The 25,612-nt window shown below is 40.3% G+C and overlaps 1 protein-coding gene across 6 annotated transcripts in view; it reads right to left on the bottom strand.

The window, feature by feature from the left end:
- Window positions 1–24,078, bottom strand: part of nedd4l (NEDD4 like E3 ubiquitin protein ligase) — a 51,668-nt gene extending 27,590 nt beyond the window's left edge. For 3 of the 6 annotated variants that reach the window (XM_083929562.1, XM_083929563.1, XM_083929564.1), the window contains exon 1: window positions 5,714–6,892. In XM_083929562.1, the coding sequence (XP_083785688.1) occupies window positions 5,714–6,811 (1,098 nt within the window). In that variant the 5' untranslated portion in view covers window positions 6,812–6,892. Of the gene's footprint in view, window positions 1–591; window positions 628–5,713; window positions 6,893–11,829; window positions 11,884–13,222; window positions 13,262–14,865; window positions 14,948–20,958; window positions 21,033–23,750 lie in introns of those variants that run through there. The other 3 variants (XM_083929565.1, XM_083929566.1, XM_083929567.1) reach the window with 3 other exon arrangements.
- Window positions 24,079–25,612: the final 1,534 nt, after the last annotated feature.

The raw sequence follows: 25,612 nt of genomic DNA, 5'->3' as shown, positions 1-25,612 counted from the left end.
ACAATGAGGTAAATGATTCATTGCACCAGAAGGTTCAGCAGCATTTTGTTTGTTTGTCACAGACAATATGAAAAGAGACAGTTCATTTCATGGACAGCCCCATCCAGAAATAACCTCTAGCCTTTTTTTGATGAACACCTGTAGTACTCTGGAAGTGCAATTATGTTTGAGCACTTTCCATATTACTTTATTTATCATGCAATATTTGCTCTAGTTTGTTGTGCCTTACTGGGTAACAACGATTTTATCTTCTCTACCAATCAGATTTCAAGTGTCCATTGCAAAAGGCTCGGTCTAAGGTTGTATTTATGGACAGGCCTTTGGTATCATTTCATAGGAGAAGAACCCGTGATCCCAGCAAGGAAAAACAACACCCACTGCCACCAGATAGAAGCCAAGTCATCCATACAGAGGGAGAGAAGGATAGTGGTGACAACAGGGGAGAACCAGGGAAAGTTTGTGCTCCAAATTTAAGAAGCCCGCAGAGTTGTCCATCCTTTTGTCGTAATTAACGCAGACTGAGAGGAAAAGAGGGAGATTTATGGATGATTGAGCTGCATAGAAGCAGCCCCCAGTGGGAGCAATGATTACCTGTGTGAGATGGAAAATGCCATTCTTGGAAGTAGCCTGTGTGTGGGACACAACTGATTTAGACAACAGGCATTGACTAACAATGATGTTTGTTTGTAGACACTTGTTAGACAGGAAAGGCTGAGTTGAAACAATGTGTGGCACTTCCATTAGTTCAGTGTTTCTCAGTTTGAGTTATGGTCCACTTGTGGGTTGTTGGAGACTTATGAGCAACCTGGCAGTCTGCTGTGCTGCACACAATGAGTGTTCATTCATATACAATAGATATGTTTCGATGCTGTGCCATCTGTAAAAGTTGCTTCACTGCTGCACAAAAATAGCAATCATAAAAATTCAGTATGGAGAAAATAATTTCCAATTGAACTCTCAAGTGTCAGCTTTGACAATGACATTTAATGATATCTGTAGTGCCTTTTTAACGCGATACTTTACCCATTTAAATCCAATTCTGTGTAATGGGAATGTGTGCACTGTGTTCAGATGAACAAGGTTTGGTGTTTTTCGGCAAATCTCTGTTGCTCCATTCCGTGGGTGACAGGCCATACACCGTTCATATAAACATAATGCCCACATTGTCATGACACAGACCTGGATTAAATTCAGCACAATATCTCTTTAACTTGCAGTCAGCAAAGAAGAAAGGTGCAAAGCCACTTCTTTATAGTCCTTAGCGCTTCCTGAAATCTCATCAAATGTAGTTTTGCGATGTCAAAAATTAAGCAATGTAGTAAAAACAAGAAAAACTAAAGCTGGTACTAGGTTACGTATACAGCAATCACACTGGTCTATTGTGATCATCAAAAGAAAAAGGGGAAAGCAGTTTTGTTGATGTGAGAGGACTGGGCTCCCACCACAGTTAACAGACCAGGAATTCAATGGTGAAAGGTTGCAAATGAGTCACATAAAAACGGTGAGTTATTAATGCACAGACACGTAAACAGACACTTGTGAATGTGTGTGTACTCTCTCTCACACAGACACAAATCCACACGCCTACAGTCACACACAGTTTAAAGTATTTCTTCTTGGAAAAGCCAGAGGCACTACTGTGTAACTTAAGCAATAACTTCTTGCATAACATAAACTTAAAAACATTGAATCATAAGCGCCATCTGAACTAGAGAGCAACAAAAGCAACCTGGTCAGCAGCCCAAGTCTGGTGGTATCATATTGCACTCTATCACATGTTGACCTGTAACCTACATTGTGGATATGTGAAACACTTTGTTTTGAAAAGTGCTTTATAATCGAAGTTTAAAATTACAATTAAGGCTGCAGAGATTTCTTCTTGTACCCAGCCAACACCTTCAGCAGCACTGATGAGCATTCATGCTTGATCCTGTAAAACATAGTGGCACTTTAGCCTGTGAGATAGTCAGTGGCAACGGTAGTACCTCACGGGGAACATGTAGTCCTGGGACACATGGGTGCAGTAACATGGCTGTTTTTTTTTCTGTCCTTAACAATAACAAGCATTTTAAGCTGTGGGTATGTGTATGCTGAGGGATATAATTGCAGAGTCATCAAAGGGTCACAGTTGAGCCTGCAGCTGCCTCCCATGGCCAGGTTACACTCTCAGAGGGAGGGTGTCACTAACGACCAACAGAAGGAGGAGGGATGAAGAGTGAAAGAGGCAGATGATGGATTGTAAAACTAGCTTGAACAGAGTTAGAGAATAAAACACAAACAGGACAGTTCACCCAAATCACTCACATCTAACATACTTATTTCTGCCGCAACCTCAATTTCATTCATTCACAGCATTGAAAAATTAAGAGGACATACTATGCTCTTTTTCTGGTTCCTTCTTGTATTTTGGGTTCATACTAGAACATTTTTATATGCTTTTATTTTAAAAACACATTATTTTTCTCATACTGTCTGTGTGACTATATCTGTATTCGCCCTGTTTGAAACACTCTGTTTTAACACTGTTTTAACCCCTCCTCCTGGAAAAGCCCAGTCTGTTCTGATTGATCAGCATTTCTGGGTCTTCCACATCTGCGCTCTCTTCATCTCTGCATCGTCACTGCAGCAGGGGAATGACTGTGACTGCACTGCAGCAGCTCTTTCTACCTATATATGGTACAGTTGTGACATCACAACTGTACAGAAGTCCTGACGGCGATGACAATTAAAGACACAGTTTCTGAAAACGGGCTGTGTGCATTTCTTCGTGGATTGAGCATGTTGATACTTTCACAGATCATACACAGAACCTCCCTGCTTTAAAAAAAATAAAAAAATGCATGACCATCTCTCAAAACTATCAGCAAGCATGCCTGTATACCACAAGAGGTAATTGAAACAAAACATTTTTTTTTGTAATTTGGGTGAACCAATCTTTCAAGACGGTAGGAAAGTAAGTAAAGTGATAAGAATTGGCAATGCTAACTGTAGCCATACTGAGATGCCATGAAGATATTTATGAAGAGGTGGTAACAGTTTATGATATACAGAAACCTGGAATGGGTCCAGACTGGCACTGAAGTGTGAAAAGGTTGTCTCACCTACTCAACAGTCTCAATGCTGACACATCTGAATTACAATGCCATGCATTGTATCGGAGCTCAGAGATCAGAGCTGACAGGGTAAAGCCCTTCACAACAATAGCAATTTGAACCCCTCTCACATGCTACTGGACCGAAAGAGAGTGCCCCCCCCCCCCCTTCTCCCATCCACAATCCCATCGCAGGTAAATATAGCAAACCCAGTGGCCTGCAAGAGCTCTTTCTGAATGGAAACTGGAGGGGGTGGAGGGGGGGGCTGTAACGAGGGCATGGCACTGTGGCATAGCTGTCTGCAGCTAGTCTCGCTGGCACGCACACACACTCATAGTATCCCATGCAGTGCAGGGCTTTAAAAAGGGGCACTCCAACTCCAGGCTACCAGTTGGGGAAGACCTGTCATTATGGTCTAAATGAGGATTTCCTTGTTGCATGAGAAACGGGTTACCCTGGGGTAACAACACCACGTGTCTTTTTAAAAAAAGAGGAAAGGAGAGGGTGTGTAAAATGCATTCAAGTGTGGATGTCATATATGACTAAAAATATAATACGACTATAGATGCAGTAGTGGAGAACAGCCAATATTAGCAGGCCAATCACATCAAAGGTCCAATTGTGCCTCAGGTCTCCGACTGTGTGACTGACAAAACCAGAAATATTGTATTTAAATCTGAAACCATCTTGGTTTTATTACATTTTGATTTAATGTTAGCTATCATCAGTAAAGCAATAGAACAGTAACTGGTTTATCAAAAAGGTTATTCATGCAATAAAAGCACAGCATAGGGCCTGGGGCGCACTACAACGAAATTCATATAATCTCCTTATTGTGGCAGGTAATTAAATAATCACAGCACACAATTTATTTTGTGTTCAGAATTAAACTTTCGGAGTTTTCTTGAAAACAAACAAAAGTATTGTTTACATTCAGTTCTGTTCAACAAATGTAATTGAGTGTACCCTTGAGGTCTAACAAATGTGTTAAATGCATTTCAGTCTTAGTAAAACATTTCCACAACTTATACACATGTATACACGCACACACGCGCACATACATATGTATATATGTATATATATATATATATATATATATACATGTATATATATACATATACATATATATACATATACATACATATACATACATATATATACATATACATATATAAACATATATATATTATTATTATTATTATTATTATTATTATTATTATTATTATTATTATTATAGCAAAGTGCTTTTGTCCTTCCTTTCCTATGCTGTTAATCATCACATGAAATGTCGGCAACAACAAATGTCCAAGGTGTATACACTGAAAACGTGAGAGGCAGGCAAAAAATTTAAGTTTCTGTTTAAGATCCTCTCAGCCATGAAGGGTTCACTCAGAAACCCTGCATAAGACACTACTGGGAGTAATCCTTAATAGTCAACGACAGCCCCATAATTTAAAAATCCACTACATATTATTGTTAATTACAGCTGAAACTTGAGCCTTGGGTTTATTATCCAAATTTAAAATTGGGGAAAAAGTGGGAGAGAAAATGTACTGCTGCTGAATCTTGTGAATGATAAATGAAGTAATATGACACACTGAACTTTAGATCCCTTTTGCTTCCGAAGCTTGGTATACAAATGGGCACAGAACAGACAGCAACATTAACAGAATGCAGGCTTTCAGGAAACATAGATACTGTTAGTTTGTTAAACTTCTAGATCGTTGTTTGGCTCATAATGACATCGTAGTTTTGAGTCACTCATGGAGCAGCTGCGAGGAAACGGATCCATACCAGCCTGGAGCCAAAGAAGACATGCCGCCTGCCCGCTCTCAAAATCAACAACCACACTAGAAACAGACTAAAGATAGAAGCAGTCAACTCTCAAAGACCACTGGCTGCAGTTAAGGGTATTACCAAACTTAAGTGTCACATTTCTGTGAAACAGAAGACAACAAGTGCATTGGGAGAAATTACCCACTCAACCATTAGCCTGTTCCTGTTTTCCTTCCATGACTGAATTGGCCCGATGTGTGTATAACTTCAAATGCCTGTGGTTGTGAAGCGAAAGAAAGCCTGTGTGTGTGTGTGTGTGTGTGTGTGTGTGTGTGTGTGTGTGTGTGTGTGTGTGTGTGTGTGTGTGTGTGTGTGTGTGTGTGTGTGTGTGTGTGTGTGTGTGTGTGTGTGTGTGTGTGTGTGTGTGTGTGTGTGTGTGTGTGTGTGTGTGTGTGTGTGTGTGTGTGTGTGTGCGCGATTTAGCTCAGCAACCATGCCTGTGCTTTTCACTTCCCAGAATGTCACCACCCTCTTCCTGCACCGAACGGATCTCTCCTCAACTGGATTCAGTGAGTGACAAATTAAATGTGAACCCATAACGTTTGCATAATTTAGGTAGCATAAATTTCACTCTGATTTTAATTTGTTATACCTATGGCCCTACAAAAATACCACCTTCTGGCTATACTACATATGAGCTATCATCTGTTTTACTAAATGGCATATGAGCTCCTCTATTTGTTGTGATTGTTTACAATTCATTCTCTAATTACTTTCATCATCATCAAAAATGACAAAACTTGCAAATGTCATATTCAAATGTCAAAGTTTCCAATAATATTTACCTTGGGATTATTCCTTGTAGAATCATTGCCAAGACTCACATCCTGATCCCCACCTCCGCCTGGGGTAAAATATATCTTGAAATGAGGTTGCCTCCTGGAAGAATCCCCACTGATTTTGAAAGTACAACCGTTAGATCTGTTTCTTGTGTCCATCCTCTCCGTGTCTGTTTGGTTCTCATCTTCAGCTTGGCTTTCTGCACCGGTTTCCTGGTGCTGATTTTCCAGCAACAGCCTTTGATGAGGCGAGCTTCTCTCCAGTCGAATTCTGGGGTAACGCACCATACGGCTACCTCTTGAGCTGGCGAAGCCAACATCTGTGCATTCTTCCTGGGATGCAGCAGCCTGTTGCCTGCCCTGGCTCTGATCCTGGTTCTGATTTTGCTGGAGCTGAAACACTAGTCTTTGTGTTCCCCCATTAAGAACAGAGCACTGGTCCAAGCTCTGCTGCTGGACAGACCAGCCAGTACCAGGGTGGATTCTGAAATGCTGAATGTCAGAACCGTCAGGAGAGTTCCTCTGGATAGAAATACCACCAACACTGATACCAGGTTGGCCTCTGCTATACATGGTATGGCCATTGGAGCCAATACTAAAGACCCTGCGCTTGGGCAGGTTAGGATCTGTCAGAAAAGTTTGTGAGTTTAAAGTATCTTGGCTGTAGTATGGAGGAGGCGAGTGTCGTGGAACCTCTGCTTCAATCCGTGGTTCAGTATAGGCAGGAGCAGGACCCGGAGGAGTATAACAGGGTGGTGGGACATCATCAGCGTAACCACGGGAATCTCCATTACTTGATCCACTGGAGCGCTGGAGGGAGATGTGCATGGAAGAGCTCTTGGTGGGCCGCGGCTCAGCGTAGGCGGCGAGTTGGGGTATGAACATGGAGGAGCTGCGTTTAAGAGAAGGCTCCGACCGCGAAGCTCTTGGTGGGGCATGCTGCGCAGCTGGCTCCTGAGAAGGTGTCGACACCGGAGGCGGCTGCATGCTGAGAGACGTGACCACATCATTGTCTCTCTGCTGCTCCTCAGAGTCTCCTTCCAATATCTCCGGGGCTGTGTTACTGCGGCCTGAGCCGAAGTAAAGACGCAGACGTTGAGCCATTTTCACCTCAAGTCCCACAGCTCCCGTTCCCTCGCACTTTCTCTCTGACTGGCTGTTTGGTTCTCTCCTCTGGCTCCAGTCTCTTAGTGTCGCCCACTTCTCTCCTTTGGCAGGCTGGATGACTGATCCCCTTTTTTTTTTCCTCCTCTCTCCCTCACCCCCCACCCCTTCCCACCCTCTCGGAGTCTCTTCCACAACTTTCCTTCCACAGTAAACTGCACGCAGGAAAAGAAGTCACGCCACAAAAACTGAACAGCCACTACAAAAGAGCTGACAAAGTTAGACTGCACTCGAAGGAATGGCCGAGTGGAGGCTAAAGAGAAGAAGGGTGAGGGGGGAAAAAGAAGGATCCCTTTATGTCAGACTCTTAGCACTACCAAGCACTAGCGACAGACAGCAGAAATAGCCTGAGCCGAGTGACGGCCAGCATTCCTGACATGATTGGATAAGAGCGGCCGGCGCTCCTGGTTTCCGAGGTGACAGTGGGTTGCTTGTAAGTCATGTGACCACAAATGGCCCCAGCACCTCCTGTTACGACCCCATGCTGCCCTCAAGTGCCAACTGCCCCTCCAAACACACCCCTTGTACTACTGTCCATCCATTCACATCTCTTCTCTCATCAATGTTCTCGCTCCTCAGTCCACACAGTTTGGTAGTTTTTAATCTAAAGCACCTTCGCTCAGTTTCAGAATTAGAATCAGCAATACTTTAATAATCCCAGGGGGAAATTGTTTAATTGTTTCTTGTTATAGCACTAAATAGCGTCCTCAAAACACCACCTGTTTTATCATTAAAGATAACGTATGTAACATATATAATTTCTCAAAAATAAGCATGGACATGTAGGTTTTTGTGAAAACCTGCTAGAAATATGCGATCGACTCCAATTCCATTACCGACAGAGGTAGTAAACGGTACATAAACAGTAGTAAGCAGCATTGAGGTCAGTGAAAATGTTACAGTGGTTACTTCTTTTCTAGTTCTGTTACTTATTCAGCCTCTCTTTCAAACTCGATGACAACTCATTTGGAACAGTATTTGAGCGCTGCTTGCATGGACAGAATTTGTGACAAGATGACAAAGAGTCGCAGAATCCCCAGGGCGTTTACCCAAGTTTCATGTCTCCACCACTGCTGATCGTAGCTGGAGTTGATAAATACCTGTGACGACTGTCTTTCCCACTAAAGAAAAAAGCCAGACGTTAGTGTGTTTTTCTCTAGTGCAAAATGTGCATTATCTTAAAATATCACTGGTATACATGACCTCTACTCTATCTCTTCATCCATGTAATGAACATAAAATCCCCTATTCTGCTGTTTTCGGATCTGCCCGAGTATCCCGCCACGAGAGAAATTACACAAGAAAAAGACCCATAAATCTGTTGTATACAAACTGGAGGAGAACTGTTACTGTTTTGTAGCTTGGAAACTGAAAAAAAAAGAAGCATAAGGAAGTTGTTGCTAAAAATGGAGCAGAAAAAAAAGGCAGTGACAGAGTGAAGAGCAGAATATCTGACAGATTGCAGCTTTGATAAGGCAAACAGCAGGGTCCTCTCTGGAGAAAGACATCCGAGTTTTCTTCAAACAGAATAGACTGCGCTGTCCCCCATACGCAGCCAAACACTTAACTCTCTGGTGGTTTTATAGACCACTCTATTTGCATCCAAAAACCGCCAAAGATACGACTCAGCTGTGATCCTAGTCTGCAATTCTGAAATCAGGCACGCAATAATGATGCTTAAGCATTCGTAATGTACTAATTGGCTACAGTACACAGTCAAATTGATTAGGATTTACACAAAATACTATACAATACATCCATGAGAGGATTCTTTATCCTGCACTGATTCACCATTCTGGGTATTATCATGTGAAAATGGGGGTTTTAGGCCACTTAGCCCTGACACCAGAAGTAGTGGGCAACCACAAACAGCATGGACATGATAATTTGCCCTTTCAGATCATCTTTGTATCGTCCCACTTCTATGACTTGTTTGACCTATGGTTTAGCCTTCAGCGCATCGCCTCAGTCAAGCCATTAATGGTGCACCACAGTGGCAAAAGGAAAAAAAAGTTCTCCATTGTGGACAAGAGGGCATCAAGGAGACAAGCGATACTGACTTGAGGCAGCGAAACATCCAAAAGAAAAAGACTGTAGAACAAGAAGAAATCGTGGCTTGGCAGCATGTTGCGATGACACACTGCCTACAGTGTTAGGCACAGTCAATAAATGTGTGTGTGAAATGTTATGAAGAATGTTCTGTATAAAAGAAACAAAATGCCAATGTGTGGTCCAATGGCAGCCAGCCCAGATCGCCAAATGACATAACATGCCTGTTTCAAACAAAGCACTATACTGTATTGTAGGCCTAGTCATACTATCTTTACATTCTATGCTGGCTGTGTGTCTTATATGTAGCTCTCCTTTATTTTGTAGGCACTTACATAAATCGACATATGGTGTATCTACAGCATTAGTATCTCCAAGTACACATTACTCAACCACAATTCATCACACATGCTATAGAAGAAAGTTTAATCAAACATTTCATCTCTTCAGATAAATAAACCATAAATTAATGGATGCAAGAGAACAAGCAGCCCCTTTAAAGAAAATACTGGCCAGGGGTGGAGGAGCCGCCTTGGCATGCACCTTGAGACGGACAAGCACCTCCTCAGACATATAAGGAGAGGACCGGGCTTGGGGCTGCCTTTGCTGTGCTGTGCTGTGCTTGTGTTATCCTCTTCTATACAGCAGCAGAGAGCTCCCACTGTACTGAAAATTAGAGCCGCCCTTTTCTTAGCAGGCCGAGAGCCAGCAAGTCCCCTCTGTCAAACATGCACCCAACACACACTATTATATGCGCTGATTTTATCAGTAACATGAACATAAAGTGAGATTTAATCTTTAAATGTTCCTTCGCTTCATTAAGTTATCTGGGGAACTGCAGGTTGCGGTGTAATAAAAAGCTTAAATCCCAAACTCAAATTTTTCGACCTCCCACATCGGTTCTGCATGTACAAAAGTAGCAGTAATCCTGAACCTGTAAAGCCCAGACAGAATGTGTCTTATCCAGCCAAGAACATCAGAACCATGTTGGGCTGCATCCCCTGTTTGTTTTATTAAACATCAAACTCAAGACGCAGACCCCAGAGTTACTGAGAATTCAATTCAAGTAAATAACTCCCTTTGAGGGAAGCCTTTCACTTCTTCCACAGAACAATGGGCCTCATGCAAGAACCAGATTCATTCTTGAGTGGCTTGGAGTGATTTAGGAGAACTTGCTGCATTCACCAATTTCTTTACTTTGAAGCAATTTTGAGTTAAAAAAAATCTTATATAAATTACATTTCATATTTATGTTTGAGTCATTAGTTTGTTTTTATGACTCTTTTTTATGACAATTCAAATTATAATATATTTCTACGAATCCTAGCTTATTGTTGTTAATTAAAATTGCCATAACTTGCATTTCACTTACATATAGGTGGTATTCATCATGTTTACTTAGGTCATGTACACAATTTTCTGAAGTTAGGAGCGTTTGCTGAATCTTACTTATCACACTGGTACGAAAAAACTCTAAGAGAAAGTTAAGACAAGAATACGGAAATGTTCTTGCATGAGGTTCAATGTCTTCACTAAATCAACAACCACTTAACTCAGCTCTGAAGATGGTTCGCCGAGGTGAAGGTTAAACAAGAGCCTGAATTAGCGAACTGATTATCAAGAGCTACTTGTGCTGTTTTTAATTGCTGCAACTCTTGACATTGTGCAGATATTTCATCTAGTTGTCATGGCGACTGAAATGCCTACGAGGGGCTTCATTTCACAAGTCAATGAAACTAGTGTTTGCATCTGTGGTGGAAATCTGAGAAATTTGACATACAAAGAGGAATGTGGGAGTTGTTGGTGGACTACAACCTCAAAAGTAGAGCAATGAAACAAACAGATAAAAGGCTGTGCACTGCGTCTGTCCACCTTTCTTCCATGTGTCGGCTACTGCAAGGTTTTTGTCTACAGCAGCTTGAGTTCTTTTGACTGAGAGCATACAGTTGAAATCCTTTCGATGTCAAATCTGGCAAAGTGTCAAAGAGTTCACAAGAAGAAAACTGTGAAGACATGGGGGGGTTGCAGATTAAATAAATAGGGTTGTGAGACTTCAAGTCGACAGCATGGGTGACTGGGTAGCGTGAGAGTATCTTTACAAACCCCCCACCCCGAAAAGTATAACGAAAACATAGTAAAATGCCTCGGTTCGAAAAGAGTTATTGAAACTGTCGGAACCTGCGCTCAGGAGCGGTTACCCAAGAGTTATTAAAGAAGACAAAGAGAAAATGGCTACTGATAAACGCCTGAGAGAAAGCCACAACAAAATGCTGACCTAATTGAGAGATAACAATTTAAAGCAAACAAACAAATTAAGATCGGTATTTGAAAGTTTTCTGGACGAAACAAAAGAACTACGAAAAGATGTGAAAGAAGTCTGCTCTGACTAACAAGACACTTCCAAAAGAATCAGAGAGGGAGAAGTAAACATGACAAACACGACAGTGAAGAACCTGTAGTGTGAAGAACAGACAATGAGGGATGAATTGGATTACCTGGAAAATAAATCCGGACAAACAACGTGAAGATCTACCAAGTGAAATCCAACACAAATCATTCTAGGTAGTGAATGATCTCTGTGGTCAAATAAAAGTGGAACTATTGTGGGAAAATGCAGCATTATCAGTTTTACAATAATCACATTTTATTAAGGTTTTATTTGCATTTTATTTGACACTAAACCATAAAGAAAAGCTCTACCGAAAAGCCCATGGTCACCAAAAGAAATGGAATAAGATGTTATCAAGACAATACGATGTCTAAATAGTTTGTGGTGGGAATAAACTGCATGAAGTAGATTAAAAGTGACATACGGTGGAACAAAATAAATCAACTGCTGCTGGAAGCTGTCAAACATTAATGAAATGTCATTACATTTAAAATAATAAGGTTATGAATTTGATTCTTACCAATCTGTTTTCATCAAACACCTCAAAGAGTAGCCTGTGATTCTGCGGACAAACCTGTTTTGGCAACAACATAATAACAGTAAGTTACACAGCAGTCATCCAGTGGTTATGTGTTACACAAAGCTAATGCAGATGGACATGCATACAACCACTTTGTAAGCAACAGCAGCCTGCTTGTTTTTGTGACACAATTATTCACAATTTTCAATGCGACGGTGGCTAGAAGGTAGTCGATCTTTGAATGGTTGCAACACAGGGCTGAACTATAATTATTTTATGCATAACAAGTGAGGAGTAATCATACAAATGTAGCTAAGCTTCTAAGGTATAATACGGCCTGTGTGATTATAGTGGTGAAGGAGGAGGGACTCTACTCTCAGTTAAACTGCAACCAAAGATTAACAACTCTGACACTACCACTCTAGAGAAAACAAGTGCAATAACAGACTATCTTAGTGGAGGATACTGTGAAGACAGGGAATCTGATACAAAATAAAAACACAAAGCAGGGATGCACGATGATAATGGTATGTCATCTGTAAAGGCAGCTAAAGGCTTTAGAATTAAATGGAAATTAACATTTCTGGCAATTGTGAAAGGGCGATAAGATGGCGCTTATGTGCATGTGAAGCGACATGACTAAGTGCTGGATGCAACAAATATGTTTTGTATGTGGTAGGGGCTGGGTGATATGGCCAAAATCTTCTATCCTGATATAGGTAATTTCATATTGCGATAACATTATGTATCATTATACTGTAAGCATGTTTTATGCCAATTCAACAAATAAATAGTCTATATGAAATAACCACATGGTAAAGCCTATTTTGTATAGCGTCAAAGTCAAATGCTTAACAAATGAAGAGTATTTTCTTATTTTATAGACAAATGCAAAATTAACAGTGAAATTAAAGAGAAATAAATCAATATTTTTTAAGCTATACACTGACTGTTTACATGCATGCACACACATAGTGTGGTGTAAAAATAAAACTGTAATCTTCAACTAATATACCCTCAAAATATTTCACATTTCTGAGAAAGGTAGTATGCGTATTGTTATTAGCATTTAGGACGACGTAATTGTATATTACGATATTATTTCATCACAATACAGTTCCATTGAAAGACAATAAATTATCTTTTTGAATTATCGCCCAGCCCTGGTCTGTGGAGTTTTTTTAAGTGGGGGAAACAAAAAGCAAATTAGCAATGACTGTTTCAAAATGTTACATAACAATAAACATGGCATGTTTGACATGTAACCAAAGATGAAGTAGTTTTCAAACTTTTGCCCAGTGTGAATGTGTACATCTTAAATAGCATTGACAATCGACAAAAAAAAAAAAAAAGTTAAATATTGTGCATCACACAGTTCAAAATCTGAACTCACTCTGAAGAAGAATTCCTCGTTCCATTTTGGATTGAGTGTCTGAAACACAAAGTACAGACGTGGTTATATTGATTATTAATTAATTGTGTATTAAAGCACACTGAACAACATCATTAGTTAACACAGAAAACAGAACAGATGTATGAAACCTATCCAACTCAGAGTGAGAGAAGAGAGCCCAAGTGACAAATTAGGCTCAGTCTTGTGCGTCAATGATCCGCTTACGTTGTTAGAGGAAGTTTGTAGCTAATATGTCCCTGTGATTGCCATTACTCCCGAGATTAACAGCCACAAGGATTTTCTTCCACTTTCTGAAGAAGTCTCAGCATGTGGACGCAGACTCTCTCCTTCTGCCTCACACATTTGATATTTTATTGGACTGAGAACTATGTGACACATCTCATTAAAATTCTTCCGGTGATTGAAATGACTTAAACACTAGAATGTCAATGAAGCCTTAATTTCACAAGTCACTCTGATTAATAAAAACTTTACGACATTTTACAGCGGCGATAAAATAACATCTCTGTTAAAACCACTGCTGAGACAGCAGAAAGACAAAAGGAACTCGCTGCCCTTTGACAACAAGCCAATTTAACTCATCTTGATGATATAATGAACATTTACTGAAAAGTGCACCAAATATTAGCGGTGTGGGTATAGACTCGTGGTAGCTTCTAGTTACTGATGTTAGTCTCAGACTGGCTCTTCATTTGTCATCATTTTCATGCCATCTTGCCACAAGCCACACTTTTAGCTTCAACGACAAAGACGCCATCAAAAGTGTCCCACTTAAAGACACATAGAGCCCATGGAAGAGTCGAGTAGTGATGCTTCATTTTCTGCTCCACATAGCAGTGCATTGTCGGCTATTTATATCCAGTAAGGCAACCATGGCCACTGGCAGCATATGTCTGCCTGCATGGAGGCCTGAGCTGCCTGACTCCAGCAGAGGGTTGGCTGGCAGCGACATGCAGCTAACCTTAACTACTAAGACAGTCCTATTTCAGGTCAGGCTACTTTACAGAGTTAGAAGCACACTGCTTCATCAAGGTTTCCCCTATATATGATGTAATATATCATGCAGAATAACATGCATTACATGATCTCCATAGACTGCATTTGAACTCATATAGCCCCCAGAGGATTCCACAACATGAGCAAAGAATATGGACATTTGGTTCAAAATCACAGCCCACTTTAACATTAAAATATCCTCTGGATGGAGTTTACACTATTAGTAAGTAATAGCTCCCCCTGCTGTGAATAAATTTCCCAGAAATCGGTCACAGGGGTAAAAGAGCTTGCTGAATATCTCCCTCTACATGGAGCAGGAAAGGAATCTTCTGGTGCCTTCCTGTGGTTCCCATCTCTAAAGATATGATTGCCTTAATAGGAAAGGGTGGTGATAGGGTTGGAGGTGGGATTAGGAGGATCTAGTGATCTCAAACCTGTGATTTAAAAAGGGGAGTGAACAACGGTAAAGTCGTGAAGCAGGTGGGGGAGGAGATTAATGCGGCAGCAGTGACCAATCTGATACGGTGCGAACACAGAGTTCAGTAGGACTGAAACTACCAGCCAAATGTCAATGCAATACACAGGCAGGAGCAGCAGTGAAGCCACTTCCCACCATTAGGACCTACCTTTTTAATGGTCTTTGTTTGGACTAAGGCAAGCTCTTTGTTTTCATCCGCAACATAGAGGGAAAGTTTGACGTACGGATCACTGCAGACATAAAACAGAAATAGAAAAATAAAAAAAATTAGTGGCAAAAAGGTGATTTTGAGCTTTTCACAGTTCTCACTTTGCAACAGCAGCTCGTGTAAATTCACAGGTACAATGAGTCATAGGAGTATTTATCAAATCATTTTTAAAATACTGGAAGGATAAATGCATTACAAAACAATATTTTTCTAAAATCTTTTTTTTCCACTTGAGAAAATAAGCCAAATGCAATGAAAAAACATGCTGGTTTAAATCGGGGGCTATCTGACTAACATTAAGCGGTAACTTTTAGTACTTAACCATTATTAAAGCTCTATACTAACAAATCTTAAAGGAAAAACATACAAGTAGTACTATCCCTGTAATCCCGTTTTCAATCTAACATCATATTAACTGTGGACACAGGTGCCAGAGCCCATGTTTCTAGTCTACACACACTCTGACACACTGCTTTTTCCAGACCTGAAACCTGAGTCCGCCACCAACAACCCAGCAGATAAAAAACGCTTGCATTTGGGTTTTGTGAGATGAGGCTATAATGTCTTATTGACAAAGCAGAGTGCTAAAAATGGAAACTGCAAAACATTTTGAGGTGAGTAGCGCAAATAGTAAGCAGAGTATGTGACTGTGCTATTTAAAAATAGCCAATTGGTTTTATTTGAAGGTGCTGACAGGGTAGAAAATCTCCTGTGAGTTCTGGATAAAGAGGCAGAGCACTATTCACCAAGCAGAGCAATTACTCTACTGATCCCAGTCCCAACAGGCAACACCAAGTACAGTGTCAAATTATAACCTTTCCAAAACCTCCCTGAGACGAAAAACCTCTCCCAAGTTTGTGTGTGTGGTGACAGTTGACATTTTTTAATCAGTAACTTAACACATTCTTACAAGAAACTAGTTACATTAAAACCAAGGTGAATAACAAAATCACTTTACACATCTTGTCCGTATTCTGGCCACAATAATGCCCTTTGTCGTATTTAGAGCAGGTAATAGATGGAAAGGTGGCACTGTCAACAAAAACAAAGCTGGTGGCAGAAGAGACGACTTTCGTGGCAGATTGTGCTCAAATATTTCAGTAGAGGGGCGTCCGGTGGCACAGTGGTTAGAGTGGCCGCCCCTAACCGGCCGTAAAGAGACTCGTTCAAGGCAGCGGCTGCAGGTTCGCCCTTTGCTGCATGTCTCTCCCTGTCTCACCTCGTTTCCTGTCTTAAACTTAGACTTCTCTTTACTGATCCTTTGGGATGACTCCCGCAAGGAAATTAAGATTCCAGCAGCTTACAAAAAAACATAAGGGAGGTATAAAAATTACAGTATAAGATAACCAGTAAACTCTTAGTAAATAAATACAGAAAGTATAAAAAAACAATTAACAGTAAGCAATAAGCTCTTGGTCAAATATATGTGAGGTAGATGTAAGAATACAGGTCAAACCAAATTCACAGAAAGTTAAACCAGATAAGTTAAATGTAGAGGAAATGTATAAGACATAATCTATTACCTTAGCTGTGCTTGTTTCTACTATTCTGCTGTATTAACTGCCATAAGATATAAGTCATATTCACATTACTATAGATATTATTATAGTTAATGCAAGTGTGTCTGTCTTTGTCTCTCTCTGTCCGTCTTTTCTCTCCTTCTCTCTCCTTTTCTTCCTCCCCAACCGGTGCAGACAGATGTCCGTCCTCCACAGAGCTGGGTCTGTCTGACGTTCCTGCCTGTTAAAGGGAAGGTTTTCGTTGCCACCGTACTCTACGGGGGAATTGTTGGGTCAATGTAAATCATAAATAGGTCATAGAGTGTGGTCTATACCTAGTATGTAAAGTGTCCTGAGATAACTTTTGTTATGATTTGGCACTATAAATAAAATTGAATTGAATATGACACAAATGAGCAGTACGGTTAAATGATTGCACTTAAGTGGTGGATAAAGTTATAAAGAAGAAGATAAGTGTCCCGGTCTGTAAGAGTATAGATTATTTATTGCACAGTGAGTGGCTCCCACTCCTTCCCTTCTGTCCTCTTTATTTCCTCCTCCCCCCGAGTGAGGAGTTGTAGAGTGTGATGGCCTGAGGGACAAAGGAGTTCTTGAGCCTGTTGGTCCTACACTTGGGCAGGAGCAGCCTTCCACTGAACAGGCTCCTCTGGATGCTGATGACGGTGTGCAGGGGGTGGCTGGCATTGTCCATTTGTCCAGTGTCCTCCTCTCTGCGACCGTCACCAGCGAGTCCAGTTTAATGCCGACCACAGAGCCAGCCCTCCTGATCAGTTTATCCAGTCTGCAGGCTTCCTTCTTGGATATGCATTGATTTTTGGTCTGGACCTCCCAAAATCAATGACCAGCTCCTTCGTCTTGGAGGTGTTTAGCTGTAGGTGGTTAGTGTGGCACCAGAGAGAAATGTCCTCCACCAGACTCCGATACTCCTCCTCTCTGTCACCCCTGATACATCCCACACTGTGTCATCGGCGTACTTCTGTACGTTCTAGAAATCCGAGGGTGTAGCAGTCTGAGGGTGAAGAGAAGAGGGGCGAGCACTGTGCCCTGAGGGGCTCCAGTGCTGCTGACCACAGTGTCAGACATGGTGTCCTTCAGCCTGACGTACTGTGGCCTGTCAGTGAGGGAAATCTTTGACCCAGTCCACCAGATACGGGTCCACTTCCATCCAGTCTGTCCTATACAATAAAAGGCTTGAAAAAAATAATATATATATATATATATGTATATATATATATATATATATATTTCTGTAGAGTCAAGTGGATGGGAACTTTTGTGTAACCAGTCGAAAAGACCTTATGTAAAAAATGATTATTTTATATAAAAAGAGAATGTGAAGCACTATGTCAAGTAAGCCTAACCTGATACATGCATATTAATTAATGAATTTAATATTTATCCAAACCTGGCCCAATCGTCTTCAGGTATCCAGACTCTAAGCCTGTTCTGCTGATGTACGGTATGTCCTGAAATAACTTTCATTGTGTAAAAACCATCTGTTACATTACATCCATATACACTGACAGAGGTTATTTCAGGACACACAGCTACTGTCTGTTATTTCAGTAGATGTGTGTCCTTCTATCAATGTATACACACATAATGTAACAGATGGTGTGTTTCTCCAATTTAATAGTAAAACAGCAAGCGGCTGCAGGCTACATGAAGAGTAGAGACACATCATCTACTTCCTCACACCAACACAATATCCAACTGTAGCACAGAGCTTTCAATCTCCCCAGATGACAGCAAGACAGTTAAAATCATGTTTTTCCCTCCATGCTCTGGGTGAGAAAATGGTGTTACGTCTGGCATTTCCTGGGTAATAAATGACATTTCGATTGCTGTGGTTAGACCTAACACACAAGATAGAAATTTGATTTAAAAATCATATTTCAACCCATCTATGAATGCGTTTTTAAATCTGATTTGCCATAATCAGGTTTCAGGGGATTTTTTTGGCATCCTGACTCGATATAAGCAGCAATCTAATTCCAGTATGGATATATCCAAATTTAGATTTGACCTGCCAGTTGGAGCCCAGCCTCACATAGATTCTAAGCAAACGGAAAAGGGTAGAAGGATGGGGGAAAAAACTGCGGCAATGTACCCACAGCAAAACTGTGTTGTGGCTTGGTTGTTAATTAACGTCTCCGAGAACCCCACAAACTCTAATTGTGTGTTTGTGCAGGTCTGTGAGGTGCTGTGACTACACTAAAACAATGGGTCTACTGTATCTTGACTGCACTGAGACTCCTTTTTGTCTTCTTCCCTCTATCAACAAAAATCCTGCTGAGAGAGACAGGCTACTTCAGGTCAACACTGGAAAATGAAAGCAAACATTGGTCGCTGGACTCAAATGGTAGCTCGGTCCACTCGTAGTTTGATTGCATGCGAGTTCCTCGAGTTTCTATCAACACCTCACTAGAACAAAAACAAAACCGAGGGGTGTTTCACTTAGCCCGAAATAACAGAGCAGAACACAATAGATCAAAGTAGCTGTATTACAGAATGCAGCAGCAACAGGGATGGGTTTGGAGCAAAAAGAAGAAAAGAACAAGCCAGCACTGTTTGAGCATCTTATGAGGTGACAGACTGCCAAGTCAGCACTGTCTCCTGTGGTTGGTAGCCACATATCCAGACCTCATTCAGTGTTTCTTCATCACAGTTCAGATTTCTCCTGAGCCAGGCAGAGCTGTCCTGCCAGCAGGACATCAGGATGCTAACACATGAACTTTGGCATGTGAGTGGCACTCACACAAGGCCAAACATGCCAGGCTCCATCTCTGACAATGTCCACTCTCTCATAGCTCAGATACAATGCATTACTGTGAACGACAGTAGTGGCAGTGTGCAAATTTAGATGAGGCTTACACTCGTCATATGGTGAATTAAGCCATATACCAATTGCAGAAAAGGGCAGTTTAGAGGGGGTTCATAACTGTATCGAATATAAAAAATTATTTAAAGGGGACGTATAATGCTCATTTACAGGTTTATACTTCTACCAGTGCATATTTACACAATTTAATGTTCAAAAAAAACATTAACTTTCTCATACTGTCTGTCTGAATACATCTGTATTCACCCTCTGCCTGTCTCTCTGATTGGCCAGCATATCTGGGTCTTCCGCATCTGAGCTCTCGGTGTCTCTGCACTATTGCAATAATACATTTTTTTTAAAAAGACACAAATCTTCCTTTTTGCAAATATGGGACCATTAATTCTGGTTGTATGACTAAAGCGTTCCAAGCGGTCGTTGTCTCGTCTACACTATTCTTGATCCTTCTTGCGCTTGCTGTTTACCAGAAAAAAGTTAATGTTGCAGTTAACAAATGATAACATGAATTCTTCAGTGAGATAGCCAGTGATAGTATTGCTGCCATACTGCAACATGTACAGACTTATTCGGGTATTTACTTCTGGCCCTCTGTAGGCCTAGGAGCTGACTGTTGAAAAGGAATCTCAGTTCAGCCGTCTGGCAACTTGCTTTCAAAAGAGCATGTTGTCGAGAAAGTACTGTAAATGAAAAAGTGTTGCAATGAATGCCTTTGAGAAGTCCAACAGTATGTCACTGAACCGTTTTACATGCTTCTTTGAAAAGAATGGCAGTCTATGACCTCCTGAAGGCAAAACAAATTTGCTGCAGAAAGGACGGTTGATCATTATGAGTTCAGTCATTGGAACTACGAGCACATAAATAAAATGGTAACTGATTTAGCTGTCATTGATGGTGACGCAGTGTTATAGCACTGCAAGTACATAGATGTGGGTTATTCAAATTGAGAGGGCAGAAGGTCTAGCGCTTAGCCATGCAAAAAATAACCATACACAGGCTTCAACTACAACTCAGCAAAGGGATATTATGTAATCTAACATAAAGTTTGATTACAGTGGGTTACACTTCATCACAGAATCACACAAGAAGAGACAACCCTTGACGAGCAAAACATTTCAAAAACGCACGAAAGGTTAAGTTCAATATATGTGTTGTCCTATGTATGAAAAAGTTTGTGGTGGGTATAATTAATAATCATCACTTACATCTGGACAAACTGTAATAGAGGTGGGCTGTAAGCCGGATAGAAGAGCCAGGTAGGTAATCATTGATTAAGAAGTTCAAAGTCTTTATAAAGGAAAGGAGTGTAGTCAAAGTGCAAAACACTTTGTTGTCTAAGGACAGTCTAAAGGTGTCCCTCTAAATCAATGTACCGGATGCTGTCCGCAATTACATATCTGCAGGTTCTTGGCTTGGTCTTATAATTGGCTTTTCTCATATTAATACAAAACAGTTAGAAAAATGCATATATGAGCTTTAGAGGGCCAAACAGCAGTCAGCAACATATTAAAATATAAGAATAGCTTGGCAAAAAAAAAGGTGCAATGTCAGAGGCAGTGCATCTGAAATTAAGTGGTGACACATCGATCCCGCAAGATGAAAATGAATGAAACAGGGTAAGTACTAAGAAACATCTGATGAAACAGCCAAAAAAAAAAGTCATGTGGTGCTCACCTGGCTCCAATAATGTCTTTCTTCGCCAGATCCATTCCTGCAATGACCTTAACCCGCAGCACTCTCGTTTCATGCTGCAGAAGAAAGAGATAATGGACCAAAACACTGAATCAAATTCATGGGGGGAAAAAAATCTCATAAACTCGCAATCAAGCCACTTCAAAAAGCTTTCATTCCTGAATGACTCCAACATTTAGAACCTGACACATGACATAATAAGCTATAGTGAGAAATTGCAGGTCAAACATGTTATGTCAGTTTATGTATGTGTGTATGCTATTTCCCACAGCACCTCCTGTAGGAGAAACTATATGTTTAGTTAAAGCACATCATAACATGCTTGATTCACAGCTTCACGCATGATTTTCCCTACTTGACTTTGACTTGAAATGGGGTCTAAAGTAAAATCACTGAAAGGAGAAGGGGGCAAAGACCAACCCAGCTGTTACCTTAGGCCCTGGCCCTGTTCATAGGGTGTAGCATTTCTGAATGTTTGCCTCATAGTCACAGGAAGTGCAGTGTCTCGTGGAATGTAAACCCACAATGGTCTTAAACCACTAGAGATTACACGGTGGGATTTAATGCCTGCAACATGGGAAATGCTAACTAAAAACTAGCCAACCCTTTCTGAAGTCCTGTGTGTGTGTGTGTGTGTGTGTGTGTGTGTTTGTGTTTGTGTTTGTGTTTGTGTTTGTGTTTGTGTGTGTGTGTGTGTGTGTGTGTGTGTGTGTGTGTGTGTGTGTGTGTGTGTGTGTGTGTGTGTGTGTGTTTTACAGGCATGCTTCCCCTCCAGTAATGGCTGACAGACAGGGCACTACAAGGCTATGAAAGTAAAAAGAGTGACCTCATCAAGAGAGCAGCGCAGGCACAAACACAAACATGTGACTGGCTGAGTTAGATCTTCGCCCGTAAAACAAAGTTGATCATTACCTGATCTTCATTGAAAAAAATGTTAAATGTCAGAAACGCAGATTTAATGGGTTTTGGATCGTTTTGGAGCAATATATCAATATTCTATCCATATTGTGATATGAGATTAGATATCATCTTGGATTTTACATATCTAATATAACATAAGTGTCGTCTGTTCCTGGCTTTAAAGGCTGCATCACAGTAAAGTGGTGTTAACTTGTGATGTGAACTAACCAGACTGTTCAATTATCTGCCTTTACCTAGTCATTATATTCACATTTCTAATGATTATTTATCAAAAAACTCATAGTGGAAATATTTTTGTGAAAGCACCAATCATCAACTCTGCAATATCATCACAATATGAGGTATTTGCTCAAAAATATTGATTTTCTCCAAATTGCCCAGCCCAGTGTATGTCCACTAAGCGAGCAGTAGCTCAGTCCATAGGTGACTTGGCTGGGAACTGGAGAGTTGCTGGTTCGAGTCCCTGTGTGGACCATGAATGAAGCGTGGTCTGGTGGCTGGAGAAGTGCCAGTTCATCTCCTGGGCACTGCCGAGGTGCTGTTGAGCAAGGCACTGGACCCCAAACTGCTCGGGGCGCTGGTCACTGGCAGCCCCCCCTCTCTAACATCTCTCCATTAGTTTCATGTATATAGGTACTGTCTGAGCATGTGTGTATTTCAGGCCTGTGTGTGTAAAATTTAAAAAGAATAGAGTGAAAATTGAATTTCCCCATTAGGGGATGAATAAAGGATTCTTCTTCTTCTAAATTGGCATAAAAGAACCACACAAGTCTCCCCTGCGTCGAACAGTGACAGTTTAGCCTACTGATGACAAACTAAACAACCACGAGTCACGCCCCTATTTGCCTCTGTGAACCTTGAATAAACATTTTGTCTAGTCATCCATCCAGGTCATCCCCACCCAAAGCAACATCTCAAGTCTGACTTTTTCTAAATGCATTTTGTCTGACAAGTCATTTGCAACATATGACAGCAACTCTGCTAGCAAATGATTTTGTTTCACTCAGTCGTGCTCTCGTGTTTGACTCGTGACTATCGAGCTACGATGTAAAACAACCTTTGCATCATAGCCTTACTTTACACTACATTATTTACCAGGGTTCCTGCGCCTTTTCCAAAATCAAATTAAAGCACTTCAAGGTGCATTTTCACGTTTTTCCAACACTTTACAGCTGTGATCAACTACATATTTGTATACAGTAAAATACTCAGTAATCAGTATACTTAATATTGCACTTGTTAATCGCATTAGATGTTATTGTCCTATAAACAACCAACATTTTTTGTGACAGCTTTCTACTTAAGGACAGCAAATGAAAGGAAAACTCATCTGTTTATCATCAATAGTCATGTTTCATGCAATGAAATGTCAGAAAATGCTGTTATCAGTCTCTCCATTATGGAGATATTCTTTTCAATGCATTATATCAAATATGCCGTCCCATATAACATAGCATTTCAAGCACTTCATTCAAAATCTAAAGCAGGAGAAGACCAAGAGGGGATGTCTCCTCTGCACATCTGGGCTTCAAAATAGCGCGTTGGGAGCTACAAGTCGTCGATACATTAAATCAAATAGAAGATGTTTGGAGGCTGTTCCGTTTAATGTCAGTACTCTGAAGACAAGTGGTGGTGCATCTGTGACCAACATTAAGGTGAGTAAACTAACCTTAGTGGACACGCGGACAAGGGGGCAGGAAACTGACAGCTGCCTGAACATTACTACGGAATGTTGCCGTGGGTGAGGGCTTGTTAGCTTGACGTTAGCTTGGTGTTAGCTATTTACGCCTGATAGAGACACCCATTCATGACTTGTGTACACATAACAAAGCTTTGTTCAAGTGAAAGCTTACCTCATCTTCTGAAAGTCCATATATCGGCTCGTAATTCGCAGCCATATAGCCTGCGGTCCCACGCTATACACACACACACACTCACACACACGAAAACCAACCGCTAAGGCAAAGCTAGCTGGCTAGCCTTGAACAATAAAAGTCCCACTTTCCTCTCTCTCTCTCTGTCTCCCGTACGGTGGTGGTTAAATCCACGGTGAGATCCAAGTCGGGGGTTTTGCTTCGCAGCCGGATCACGTAATCCTCGCCAGCGTGACACAACCTTGAAATTTAAAAAAATATACAGTGTCCAAAAATGTTTCAACTGAGACAGATCGCTTTTGTCAACTCCGAGCTTATCCCGACCGAAACGTTTTGACACTTGACTTCCTCCTTCACAGCTCGACCAATCACCTGCCGAGTCGGCGTGATTGCTGTCAACATCAACCAATCAGGTGCGAGGGGAATTTCCCAAAGCTTCTCAGCCATGGAGGACTAAACATGACCTAAATCTCAATAAATACATTTAAACAAGTGTATAAATGAACTAAATAAATGAGCAAATAAATAAATAAAGACATGCTTTACATTTATTTCTTCATTTTTGTTTACATTTATTTATTTATTTATTGGTTTTCTTGTGTGTTAATGAGGTAGGAGGTCCCATTTATGCATTTATTTATTCATTTATTTATTTGTTTATACATTCGTTTATTTATGCATTTATTTATTCGTTTTTTTTATTTATTCCTGTATTTATTTATTTATTTAATAATTCGTTTCTGCATTCATTCACGTATTTATTGAGACTTAACAGTTGAATATGGAGAATCAGCAGAACACCGCCATCTAGTGTCTCAAGATCGTAGTCGCAACAACAAGATATAATTAAAAGCAGTCGGGTTGCCAGGTTGGTCAGCCCCGGTCCAGTAGTCTACAGGAGACCAGAGTCTGTTTGAGCCTGTTTGAGCTCATCCCCTTTGGCAAAACGCACCATAAAAACAAGTATTGCAGAGTTTGACTGACAGTTACCGTGGGCCTTAGGTTATAATGACAAACAAAAAACAATAATAGTAACAATAAACTCTATTTATATAGCAACTTTCACATCATGAAATGCAGCTCAAGGTGCGAAAAATCAATAATGCAGGTAATAAACATAAAAGGCATAAAACACAAATGAAAAAAATAATAATATCAATCTTAAAGAAAGAAAAATAGGATAGTATTAGTGATACTAACAAGAAGTTGATCATTCTAAAAGCAATTTTAAGACATTGAAATAAAAATATAAAACAAATACATTATAACAACAATGATGTTTTTTAAAAAACATGAAAAACGTTTTGTAATTAATTAAAAAATAATATCATAAGTTTGAGATTTTTTTAAAACTATCAAAAGAAGCTTGTTTTGTTTTTTGTGATGATGCCTTTTTGTTAATCATATCATTTAATCACAGCTCGCTAACATATTGGATCTTACAGTACATGTTAAATCACTTTCTAGAGCAACACTGGTCCTATACTGCCGCCTAGACGCCTACTACACTAATGACATCACACCAGAGGCAGACACAGTTTACTTTGAATGGTATCAACATACAGGACAAGAACTGGAACAATAACATTTAAAAGAACTGGAACAATAACATTTAAAAGAACTGGGACAATAACATTTAAAAGAACTGTAACAATAACATTTAAAAGAACTGTAACAATAACATTTAAAAGAACTGTAACAGTAACATTTACAAGAACTGTAACAATAACATTTAAAAGAACTGTAACAATAACATTTAAAAGAACTGTAACAGTAACATTTACAAGAACTGTAACAATAACATTTAAAAGAACTGTAACAATAACATTTGAATGATTAAA

This window comes from Echiichthys vipera (genome assembly GCF_963691815.1).
Source record: "Echiichthys vipera genome assembly, chromosome: 16".
In the NCBI taxonomy this organism is placed as follows: Eukaryota; Metazoa; Chordata; class Actinopteri; order Perciformes; family Trachinidae; genus Echiichthys; species Echiichthys vipera.
The sequence above is the reverse complement of the archived record's forward strand: the minus strand, read 5'-3'. Positions and strand labels throughout refer to the sequence as shown.